Here is an 11,660-nt window from a genome sequence, read left to right on the forward strand (position 1 = left end):
GTGTTGTCAAACTTGGAAGACACGAGTAAGAGTGGCGGTGGCTGGTCTTTGCCTTTGGCTTTCTCAATACCTGGTACGGAGTACATACCATACTGATATGCGTCAAGCAAGGAAGATTACAGGGTCAGTCAGTGAGCTAGTGAGACAGTCAGGGAGACAGTCAGGGAGACAGATTCTGTGCAAGGGCCTATAATTACTTATCCGATCCCGTGAGATTATGTCGATGGCAGGGTCACGAGGGTATCCGATCCATATTACGTTATTGTTGCTACATCGCTATATCTGCAGTTGTCAAGGTGTTAGTTAGAGGTATAGGTAGCGTTGCTTCGATTCATGTACGCCTCACCTGCCAATGCCTTGGTCCGTGGCTCGCTACAACCCTATAACTGTCTTACTGTTAGGGGTAATATGTTGCTTCAATCCATGTATCTATGTGTTGCTTACAACCCTATAACTGCAGTTGTCAGAGTGTTAGAAGTATGCTGCTGCTTCAATCCATGCATATGTCGCTACAACCCTAAACTGTCAGAGTGTCAATGCTTGAAGTGTGAGAGGCTATGTGTATGGAGGAGGTAATGCGGTCGTGGCTGGAGCATAGCTATGCTTCTGCTCCAACAATATTTGGAAATTTTCGATTTCTCAATTCCTCATCTCTTGCACATCACGCACGGGTGTCTCAGCGCCGCAACCGTGGGGAAGGCGCCAGACGCTCGGCATCGACGAGCTCAGCACGGGTGAAGTCGCGTGGCGCAGGGTAGCCAACATTGGACCTGAAGTCGATACCCATGTCAATCAGTCAGACACACGAAGGCAGATCTGGTACAGAAGCCAACAACAACACAGGCAAAACCTGCATTTCGACCTTGGTGCGACAGCTCAGCAACTCGAAAACTTAGCATAGCCGTCGGACGGATTCGGCCCCGCGAAGTCCAGGATCTTGGAGTATCCACCCGTCGTTGGCTGCGCGAGCCTGGCATAATCTGGGATATCCTGCAGCAGATAGGGCCTACATACTCCAAGGAAGCTTGTCAGCATGCAGATCTGATTGGGGCAGAATATTGTCAGAAGCGGAGTACGAGCAAGCGAAACTCACCAGTGCATCAGCTCATGGAGGATGACAGAGCCGGGACTGAGCATGTAGCTGCTATCTCTGTCGAGCAAGCCGTCACAGCTGAATCCACCTTCTGGCTTGCCGCCTGGTGCAGTCAGGGCCCACTCAGGCGGATGCTCAATGTCCTGCAGGGAGTAGTAGAACTCGAACGACGGCTGGCAAAGCGCCATCAACGCGCGATCACCATACACCGAAGGCAGATATGTCGTTTGAGCTCCCAGCTTGCCATCCTTGCAACTTCTTCCGCGGTCTTGCTCGCGCACATCGGGGTGGTCTCCGAGAGAGATTGATAAATGCTCGAATTTCGGATTCAGCGTCGGCTCCTTGTCCATCGACGTCAAAAGCTCGGCGATATTGCTGGGGTCAAATTGCTGGCCGAAGGGGATGTTGGCAATGGTGCGGAAAACTCGCTGCACGAACAAATGGTCTTGTGGTTGGAAGTATCGCAGGAAGCCCTGGAGGGAGTGTGTCAATGGCCACAGGACTGCCCGCTCGAAGGGGCAATGGACACTTCTTACCGTATCGCAAGGGACAGAGGTGATGGCCACCAATCTCGCCAGTGTCATTGCGTCCTTTGACGCCGTGTTCATCTCGTCTTTTGTGTGTTGGCTGGTACCTGAAGGAAACTCAAACTTCGGGCCAATATCACTATCCATTGCATGTTGGCCAGTGCTGAAAGGGGGTTCAAAGTTCGGGGCGACATGACCACCATCACCGCCATCAGCATCACCGTCAGCATCAGCATCAGCATCAGCATCAGCATGACAAGGCTGTGTGCTGCTCAACAGGAAGCACAATAACCACAAGAGACACATGGTCCACCGGGTCGGCTTTGCGAAAGCCATCGTGTTTTGTTGGCACCTGAGTCGGCGTGAGCGTGCTTGAGCTCAGGGAAATGTTAATTAACCCCCGGTACGACCGTCGAACGTCGAATCCTGTGTCCAGAGCAGGAAGTCCAACCGGGTCGTTACGGATTCGTCCATCGACAGACAAGAGATGGTAGCTAATTAAGTGCGTCCCACAGAGGAAACAGGAGACAGGAAACAGGTGTCCACTTCCGCCAATGCGCCACCGCCACTGTCATTGACAGGTGCATGGGAGGGAACAACTGTGTGACAGGACTTCCTCCATGCGGCAGGAACAAAGTGCAGCGTCGTTGCTGAGATTGGCGGATTGCAGCCGGCATCTCTGTGTAGGAGCGTGGAGTTTTTCAGCGTAATGTCTAAGCCTCGCAAGCCAACAAATGACCCCCTCGACACACAGTACTGTTGCTAATTGTGCCCTCTTACACCCTCTTCCCCGTCAACCCTCCCAGTCTGACCCATAGCACGGTGAAGACGATGAGTCCGCCACCCAACAAGGCACCACTAAACCCTTGCATGCTCTTGTACCCGTCGTTCTGGATCAACTGCCCACCGATCGGACTCCCAATCAAAACTGCCACTGCCACGACACTGAAATTGCACCCGGTTCGCACTCCGATCTGACTGATGTGGCTGATTGTCGCGACGAGACTCGGCAAGATACTGGCCACGGCACCGCTCGAGAAGCCGAAAACCAGACAAAAGACGATGGTGGCAGCCGTGCCAGATGATGGAAGCCAGAGTGCAAGGACGATGACGCATGAGAGGAGGCCCATGGCCAGGAAGACCGTGAAGCGACCCAGTCGATCGGCCAGAAACGGAGGGATTGTACGGCCGAACGTGGACCCGGCGTTGAGGACTGCGACGAGGTATTTGGCAAGTCCGTCCGGGACGCCACGCTCCTGGGCAGCGAGAATGATAAACGTAAAGGGAAGGAAGAGACCTGATGAATCGTGAGCGACAGCATGGCTGGATCGGTGTTACTGTAGCGACCCACCCAAGAATGTTAGGAAACTTCCCAGCGCCAACAGTGCAAAGTCTCCCTCCAGAAACGGCTTCACGAAGTCCATGGCACGGACTGGCTTTGCCATAGGCGGGATGCGGCTCTTCAGTGTCAAGTTTCCCATGACCATCAATACCAGAACCATAAAGGCGCAGATACGCATCGTCCAACCGAAGCCGACTTGCGGGATCAGCTTCTCCACCATGACTGGGAAGATGACACCACCTATACTCGATCCAGTTGCCGCGATGCCCAGGGCAAGCGATCGGCGGCGGAAGAAGTATGTCACCACGCAGGACATGGACGGGTAGAAGATCATCGACGCCCCAAACGCGGAGCAGACGCCTTGCGAGAGCAGGAACTGATAGTACTTGTGGGATATCGATGCCATCATCAAGCCAAAGACATGGAGAAAGGTGCCGACCAGGAGGAGGACACGAGGACCGTAGTTATCTGAGCGTCGTCAGCTAGTGGTCGTGGTAGAAGGTGCGGAAGAAGGCTTACCGTAGACTCGACCAACCCACAGGCCACCGATGAACATCATGAAGGCCTCGAGGGATGGAATCCACGCAATTTCTTGCGACGTATACTCCTTGAGCTGATGTGACTGGTAGTAATCTTGAAAGACGCCGATGCCTATTCAAGCCAGGAGATGAGCATCGAATCAGCGACCAATATCAAGAGATTGAGAGGCCCACAATTGATCCAGCCGAAGCTGACGTATATGCCACAGGCAGACCCGAACACGACCGTCCATGCCTCAAGCCCTCCTTCAGGGAATTGAGATGGGTCCATTGGGTTGATTCCTGGAGGCGCTGCAATGTTGTCGTCACGAGCTCCTTCGAGCTTCTTTTCGCTCTCACCATCCGCATCTCCTGCAGGTAATGCTGCCGTCTTCTCGAGATCGTCGTCCATCGCGGATCCGAAGACACTTGAGCTGCTGGATGGCGCGATCCTCGGGATCATGGAAGTGAGGACTGCTGTGTGAGCGGGGGTTGAGGCGAGAGCTGCTCCGATTGAGGATAGGGCGGTCAAATGTGTCTAAGCTGGCGACCAGAGCGTCGTCGAGATCTTGTTATCGGTACAGAATAAGGGAGAAGAGAAGCGAACCAAGGATCACCTCCGAAGCAACTATATACTACTTCTTTCTCGTAGCCTGACCATGCGAGTCAGGGAACAAGGTACCGTAGGTGGACAACACAAGCAAGCCTCAACGCCTCAGTGGAAATCGATACCACCGCGCGAAGTACGATGAATCGGGCGTCACGTCTTTCGCGTTGGCCAATACTCTGCCTCGTCAGTCCGCAAATCGGGCGGGCGTGTGCACGTGAAATACAGCAATTGCATGGCAAGCATGGACTTTCGCTCGTTCGGACGCATTTTGAACCAGATCTGGGTTTGCCGTCCTCATGGCCAGAGCGTCATTGAGAGCGAAATGCGCGAATGAATGCGGAGCATCACGGACGGACGAGCTGCGGCCAGTACGAAGGTGCGAGGGCAGAACTGGCGAGGAGATTTCGGACATATGGCAGACGCGAGAGGCCGAGCCCAGGCGATGGACGAGTCTGGAAGGGGGATCGTCTTCGCACACCGATCTGCTCCTGGTGGATTGCGACGAGGGGCTAGTAAAGCTTCAATCCACCAAGAAATGTCTAAAAGCCGACTAAACATGGAGTACCAGGGCCGCATCTGTACACACACGAGTATCGTGATGGTGTTGTGGTTTTCACGGGGATCTCGTCGTGCCACGCTCGCTGCTTATCTTTTCTTTCGGCCGCACCGCCCACTGTCGAGCAACGTGTTCATCGTCCCTCAGGCCTCCCATCTGTAAATCGACTTCCAAGAAATGCACGTTTTCTACTTTAGGTGCAGCAGATCGTGACTCGAGCCTTCAATCACAGGTCCTGGCGTAGGAGACGGTCCCCATGGCGTAAGGAGCCTCCCTGAATATCGTACGCGGGCGCAGGGCGTTGTACGGTGGAAACTACGTGCGTGTCCGTTCGACACCGGCCTAAACATCAAAGCCGTATAACACCATGGACCGTGATTCTCTAAATCGAGCATGACCGAGGTGAGGAAAACCCTGAAAAATTGTAGAGAGAGTTCCGTCATCCGGCATTTGTTCACATATCAGCTATCTCAATCGATCGACGGCCAACTGGCTATGATTCCAAAGTGCCTGCCCTCAGCTGTGACAGCTGCCATACTGGAGTTCAGATTCGTGTAGATCACACAACGGTTCCAGTCAAACTATTCAAAACCTCGCTATGCTCGTGTAAGCAAGCTGGTCAAAAGACATGGCCTGTTGCATGCTTTGAAGCCGTCTCTGGGCGTCCAGCACAGTCCTCTGGGCAGCTGTCAGGACGCTGGTACGGGGACTCGGCAAAAGAGCCATGGTGAGCTCCGCGGCCGTCGTTGGTCTTGACGAACAACTGGAGGAGAGAGATGGCGACCACTAGCCACCATCCTCTTCCTCGTCGATCAAATACTCCACGAAAGGATCAAGCTCGATCCACTTAAACATCTGGCCCCATCTCGAACGGAACTCCCTTCTCTTGTACAAACTGCTGGTATTCAATTTGAAGCTCACCAGCTCCACACACCAGCCCTTTTCCAACGCTCTTTCGACCATGCGTAGGAACCCGCCAGAGTACTCGGCCTCGGCCGCGTCGCCAGTGGCGAGGACGATGGTACTGGGTTTCTTCGCGTCAATCAACGACTCGAGAATCTTCAGGTGTAGAATTTCGTCCACAGCCTGCTCGACCCATTTTTCCGCCCCGAATGTCATGGAAGGAAGGCCCGTGTTCGTTTCAGATCCACTGGTTTCCCCGCCAGATCGGGACTGGTACTTCTTCTGACGCGGCGTCAGCTCCTTGGCCTTGTGCACGCGTTCAAGAATGTTCGTCTCATAGCCGATCGATTTGGCTTTTTGGATTGCCGCATACTTGTCGGATCCGACCAAGACACGTTTGGCGGCCGGTCGGCCTCGTTCGAGCACGAGAGAAAAATTGTGAAAAGAGAGAGGGACGCGTTTGAGACGAGTCTCGCGGGACATTCCGCGTGCTATTTTCAGACAGTCATGGAAGCCAATGGATATGTTGGACATGTCGACGAAGACGTGTATCCCGATATTGGAGACGTTCAAGGGTGTAAAGGCAGGTTCCAGTAAACCGGCATTCTTCAGATATTTTTTCTCTCCTGGGTATTGCTGGATAAGCTCAGTGATCAACGCGTGTTTCCTTTCTCTCGGACTGAGCTTATCGCGAGGAGCGATGATTGTGTTCTTCGACGGCGTTGAGATGGCGGGGCCGTTCCAGACGAAGGGATTGGAAACAGGCAGATCGCGTTTCGGAGTTCTAAGTTCAGCGGTGGGAGGTGACGGGGAGGTAGGCGGGGAGCTGTTGTCATGGAGGCCAGGCCGGCTTCGGCCGAGAATCCTGTCAATAACAGCTCTGCGGTCTGGCGAGCGGCGCAGCGATTCGAGTTCTTCTCCAGACTCATGGTCGGTGGTGTCAGAAGCAGTCTTTTGTAGAGTGGCAAGCTGGGCGGCTTTCTCCTTCGCCTTTGCGCGTCTTGCCGCACGCTTTTGATTGCGTATGTATGCAGCAGTGGCCTTGTCACCGGTGGGCTCAACATTGTCTTCCAGATCGGCCCCATCCACCTCATCCCGCCACCGAACGCCTTTGTTTAGCTGGTTGAGATCAACCTCAGCGACGGCTTCGTCGTTGATCGCATACTTCACTAACTCGGCAGTCTGTGCCTCGTCAGGAATATGCGGGCGTCCCAGGAAATCCCACAAAGCAGAGAAATCTCCAAGCGAGCCTTCGACGTTGTTCTGCTCAGCTAGAGTGTCATTGGAGTGAGGGGCTGTGCGATGACCGGGCGCGGGATCGTGTCTTTGGAATGAAAGGTTGTTCAACAGTTTGATAGCATCGTTTAGATCCCATGACAGGGATTCGACTTCCGTCATGGGAGGCGATAACTCGTAGGAAAGATAGACCTCGAGTGGAGCGCGGGGCGGTTAGAGGAAGGTGGACTTGCTGGGTGAGGATGACTGTAGAGCATAAGGTGTCATGTTCTCGAGGTCTTGTACAGTCAGAGGTGTAAGAAGTCTGAGGAGGAAGAGCACAGCTGTCTTGTTATGCTGGCCAAAGGGGCATTGAGATAGACTCCGAAGTGACTGTGTTGGTGATTCATACAAGTGGCAGTGCCGTTCAGTCATGCCTCAGCGAACGGTCCAGATCCGCGCTAGCCACTTAGCATCGACCCTAGCCCTTTCCGGCCGATGACATCAGAGTTCGCGAGTCTGCGTCCACACACGATAAATAGATACCTAGATATCCAGAGGAGCAAGACGAGGTATAGAGGGAGTGACCTCCAGTTGGACGCGTCTCATATCTACCTTTTTAATCTCTCTCTCTCTCTCTCTCTCTCTCCCTCTCTCTCGTGAGTTAGAGATTTGTGGCGTCGCCGATCACGACGAGCCCCCCAGGGAATGTGTTTATGCAAGCACAAGAGACGACCGATGAGAGGAACAGCCCTCTTCACCCACCATGAACAGAATAGCTCACTGAAAGGCCTTTGAGTGGGTTAACGTCATAATGTCAACGTTCTGTCATTGACAGTGAAGCATCTATTGATTAAATGTCACTCTACGACATTGACAGCTGAAGGGTCAGTGAAGCACAATCAACACCAACGCTGGCCTTTTCCCGGGTGCTCATGTCGGCAGCATGATCGATCATGTCGACTTCCTGCCTGGCTTCCTCATTTTCGTTGCTCTCTAACACCATGGCCGCCGCCGTCAGCTCTCTAGATCCAGTACTGCCGTCGAGGTTTTTCAATGTGGGCGAAAATTGGATAACCATCATGACTCCTTCCGACGAGGCCATAGAAAGCGTTGTGTCGCAGCCGATCAGCCCGTTCCATATTCCTCAGAGGGTACGCGAGCACCGGCTCACAAGGCAATAAGAGCTCTGACACGTGTTACCAGATTCTTGCGACTGTACCAAGCAATACTCAGCAATTGTCAGGCGACCTCCTCGAAATCATTGCCCACCTCACCGGCTTTCCAGCAGAGCTTTGTCTGGCCGTCCTCTCCCACTTGTCCTACCGCGATTTCGTGCTGTTAGCTTTGACCAGCAAGTCGATGGCGATCATGATCATGAATGACCCTGTCTTCATCAAGACTGCCGCCACTGAGGAGGCCGAACACAACGCTTCAGGGCATTTGCAGATCGTAGTGCGAGCGTTCCCCCATCTCTCTCAACACCGCTCAAAGCTTTGGTGCAGCCACTACACTTGCCCGTTCCATATGCGGAGATTGAGAAATTGGAACCGAAGGGTTGAGAGGGAGATGAAACTACTCCAGGAAAACAGGGCAAAGGAACAGGAGGCAACAAGCAAGCACACCTCGGCGGACCCTGCGGCGATTCCACAATAGAAGTGTGGCGACTGGTGCGGAAACGGGTTAAGTGGAGGCCCTGGGACGTTGCGAGTTGGAGAAGGCAGAAGCCTCGGACATTCCCCTCTGCGAGAAGAGATCAGCTCGTCCCTCGTCAGCTGGTGCGTGAGCTCTCATTTCGGTAACGTTCAACCAATTGGAGACGCCCGGCCTTGAACCGAGAAGAAAACGTCATGGCTTCCAAAGTGCAGTCCGTCTAAGCATGTCGTTCGGCCCTTCCCCGCCTTGTGAAGGGCCATCAACCTTCCCGTTGGTGCGAGATTAGAGCTTCCACAAAACCACCATGGCGTCAACCTAGCTCCTTCGAGATGTTGCTGCAGTCTCGGAAGCGAGCGATTGCTGGCCCTCGTAGTTTCCACATCTCTCGGACAGTTGCCTCACTGCTACTCCTCTCGATGACTTCGCCAACTCCACGAGTGGAGGGAATGGGATTTAAATGCGGGGTGGAGTGAGCCCAATCTCGAAGTCCCCCTCAAATCCCAGCGGTATTTCCAAGGATTCTCTCCTCTCAAGAACTGGTTCTTGCCTGTTCTGTGAACAAATCGTTTCTCTCCTCTCAAGGACTGGTTCTTGCTGATTCAGTGGACAAATCGTTGCTCTGCGTAAACATGGCTGGCATCCAAGGACAACTCGACCGCGGCGCGGTGCCCAATCACATCTCTAACGTCTGCCCCAAAGGTACCAAGTTCCACATCCTTGAGGTAGGCTGGCTCGAGTGCGACGAAGCGTTTGTGGTTCGTGGAGGAAATACAAGCACGAAAAGTACCGAGAACAAAGCTTTCGTGAACAAACGGAGAGAATTGCCTGTCTTTTGTGTCCTCATCGAACATCCACATGAAGGTCTTATCTTGTGGGAGACCGGTTGCGGAAAGGACTATCCTGAAGTCTGGGGTCCTGCCCTCGCGGACGTATTCTCTCGTATCCGCTATGAGCCACAGCACGAGCTCAGGGCAGCGGTGGAGGCGACCGGAAACAAATTGGAAGATATTAAGAAGATCATCATCGGCCATCTGCACCTTGACCATGCGGGAGGGCTGGACGAATTCCTGGACAGGAAGGATGTCGAGATCTGGGTGCACGACCGCGAGTTGAGATCGGCGTTCTGGTCTGTGGCGACTGGGGCAGACGTCGGCGTCTACCTCGAACACTATCTGAAGCTGAGCTTGTACGTCGCTTTCTTCAATCACACCCAGGGGAACACTCTTTGACACTTGGCAGGAACTGGAAGACCTTCGATGAGCGGACATTCGATTTTTGCCAGGGCATCACACTGCACCATTTGCCAGGTCACACTGACGGTGAGTTGTACACAACTGCGCTGAAGAGAACGAGCTTCTGACATCCACAGGCTTGATCGGAATGCAGATCAACATGCCAGATAGCGGAACCTTCTTCTTCATTAGTGACCACTGCCACGTGATCGAGAATGTAAGTGGTGGCGACCTCTTGTGTGGACTGGAGCTGACACCTTGATGTAGTGGCGCGACGGGATCCCGCAAGGCTGGCTGGCTAGAGATCATCCGGCATGGTTTCAGAGCACTCAGCGGTTGAAGCACCTGGAGAGGACCACAAAAGGCCAGGTGATTCCCGGCCATGACAAGGAAACATATGAGGGCTTGATCGCCAATGGCAAGGTGTATACTTGAGTGGCTGATGTCGCGTCTTTAAGCGATGGTGTGTTATTGCTGATCCAATTTGGGGGATGTGAGGCAAGAGATGAGTGGGAAGAGTAGTCTGTCAGGTCTGGGCATCGACCTTTCAGTCGCCTGGAGTGTCTTCATCTGCCATAGTCCACTGGCTACTTGTAAGGGCGGAATCAATCATCTCTGCGGCCCTTTCTGGAGAGTCGTTTCGTGAGGACTCATCTAAGTCGTTGTTTGACACAGAGAAGCCAACCGATTTCGCGGTCTTGCTGGTGGCTTTCTTCTCTTGCTCGACAACCACATCGCCGTTCCACGGCCGACACTTGTAGACAATCTCTCCGCAGCGTAAACAAGTCCAGCCACCGCCTTCTTCTGCTTCGATCTTGGTGGCGATGCAGACAAAGCAATAGATGCAGTTGCAAGGAACGGTCTCGTAGGGATTGACGACGTCGGTATTGGCTGAGCCAATGACGCCGCCACCAGCGGCTGTGTTGGCGCCCAGTATTTCAGCTTCGGATGTCGAGGTGGGATTCTGATCCTGATAGCAGATGGCGCACGTCCTTTCTGGTAGAAAAGCCAGCGGTCCCGTCTTTGCCTTCTCCTCGTCATCTTCTGTATTTTCCGCCTTCATGGCATCCTTAGTTCTCTTCCATGCTCTCACAAGCCATCTCCTCCATCGACTGATGCCCACCAGTGGAAGCAGGAATAATAGAAACTCGGTAAATGCGTGCCAAACTAGCTGACGGTTGAGATACTCAAACGACACCTCCCGACTGACTTGGTTCGATGGAGAAGCCAACCTCAATCTCAGGAGACGGTCTGTTAAAGTCCGGTAACGACCGTTGACGATGAAAACCAGGAAAGAAAAGAAGGCGGCAATCGAGTGGGTTGTCGATACAAAGGAGGTAAGCCGCATCAGCCTCTGAATGGATTCTGAGGGAGTTGTATATCCCCTCTCCTGATCGATGAGCCAGTCCTCCCATTTGTCCCATCCATAGCGGCCGAATACTGTAATCAAGCCGTACAGACTCTTCTGCCACCAAGTCGGCTTCGGAAGCGCCAGTGTTGTCTGCTTCCTCGCGTCGGCGTATCGGAGGTTCTGTAGCGCGGCGCCGTACGAAGCATCGTTGTCCCATATGGACAATTTGAAGAGTACGGCTCTCAGGACAAGTAGGATTTCTTGAGACCAGTCGTCCTGCAAATGCGGCCCGAGGTATTTCAATGCGTCTCCTACTTGGGTCTTCAACAACCCAAGCAACTCTTCATCCAGGAGCTCTGCATCGACCTGGCCGACCCTGAAAGCAGGCCTCGTGCCCTCGGAGTCTAGTAACGTTGTCCACAATGAGGAGAGTCTGGGCCGCACCAACTGTGTAAGTCGCGTAAACGAGGGTCCGCCGTCCGTTGTCTGCACGGCTGGATGCAGGGCTCGGGCTTCTTGTTGTCTGGCTACCTGTCGCGCCAGGACGCGCTCTTGGGCAGCGGCGAAGCTGCTCGGTGACATGGCGTCGTCATGGGAGGAGAGCAGAGTGGAAAGAGTGAACAGATGCAAACAATACAGTTTGACCGCAGCCGAGGC

General features: G+C 53.7%; 6 protein-coding genes across 6 annotated transcripts; 2 read left to right on the forward strand and 4 right to left on the reverse strand.

Annotated features, from left to right (window-relative positions):
• Window positions 1–876: 876 nt before the first annotated feature.
• G647_04567 (uncharacterized protein) lies at window positions 877–1,767 on the reverse strand (the record flags this gene model as incomplete). The annotated part of the gene is made up of 3 exons (XM_008728908.1): window positions 877–1,006; window positions 1,094–1,566; window positions 1,630–1,767. The coding sequence occupies 3 exons, from the start codon at window positions 1,765–1,767 to the stop codon at window positions 877–879; spliced, it is 741 nt and encodes a 246-aa protein (XP_008727130.1).
• Window positions 1,768–2,396: 629 nt separating this feature from the next.
• On the reverse strand, window positions 2,397–3,892 carry G647_04568 (uncharacterized protein; the record flags this gene model as incomplete). The annotated part of the gene is made up of 4 exons (XM_008728909.1): window positions 2,397–2,917; window positions 2,972–3,430; window positions 3,482–3,613; window positions 3,676–3,892. 4 exons carry the CDS (start codon window positions 3,890–3,892, stop codon window positions 2,397–2,399), a joined length of 1,329 nt encoding a protein of 442 aa, XP_008727131.1.
• A 1,540-nt stretch (window positions 3,893–5,432) lies between these two features.
• On the reverse strand, window positions 5,433–6,947 carry G647_04569 (uncharacterized protein; the record flags this gene model as incomplete). The annotated part of the gene is made up of 1 exon (XM_008728910.1): window positions 5,433–6,947. One exon carries the CDS (start codon window positions 6,945–6,947, stop codon window positions 5,433–5,435), a length of 1,515 nt encoding a protein of 504 aa, XP_008727132.1.
• Window positions 6,948–7,768: 821 nt separating this feature from the next.
• Window positions 7,769–8,420, forward strand: G647_04570 (uncharacterized protein; the record flags this gene model as incomplete). The annotated part of the gene is made up of 2 exons (XM_008728911.1): window positions 7,769–7,918; window positions 7,971–8,420. 2 exons carry the CDS (start codon window positions 7,769–7,771, stop codon window positions 8,418–8,420), a joined length of 600 nt encoding a protein of 199 aa, XP_008727133.1.
• Window positions 8,421–9,049: 629 nt separating this feature from the next.
• Window positions 9,050–10,087, forward strand: G647_04571 (uncharacterized protein; the record flags this gene model as incomplete). Its single annotated transcript, XM_008728912.1, has 4 exons — window positions 9,050–9,606; window positions 9,660–9,739; window positions 9,790–9,869; window positions 9,920–10,087. The coding sequence occupies 4 exons, from the start codon at window positions 9,050–9,052 to the stop codon at window positions 10,085–10,087; spliced, it is 885 nt and encodes a 294-aa protein (XP_008727134.1).
• Window positions 10,088–10,199: 112 nt separating this feature from the next.
• Window positions 10,200–11,585, reverse strand: G647_04572 (uncharacterized protein; the record flags this gene model as incomplete). The annotated part of the gene is made up of 1 exon (XM_008728913.1): window positions 10,200–11,585. One exon carries the CDS (start codon window positions 11,583–11,585, stop codon window positions 10,200–10,202), a length of 1,386 nt encoding a protein of 461 aa, XP_008727135.1.
• Window positions 11,586–11,660: the final 75 nt, after the last annotated feature.

Source organism: Cladophialophora carrionii (assembly GCF_000365165.1).
Source record: "Cladophialophora carrionii CBS 160.54 unplaced genomic scaffold supercont1.3, whole genome shotgun sequence".
NCBI lineage: Eukaryota > Fungi > Ascomycota > Eurotiomycetes > Chaetothyriales > Herpotrichiellaceae > Cladophialophora > Cladophialophora carrionii.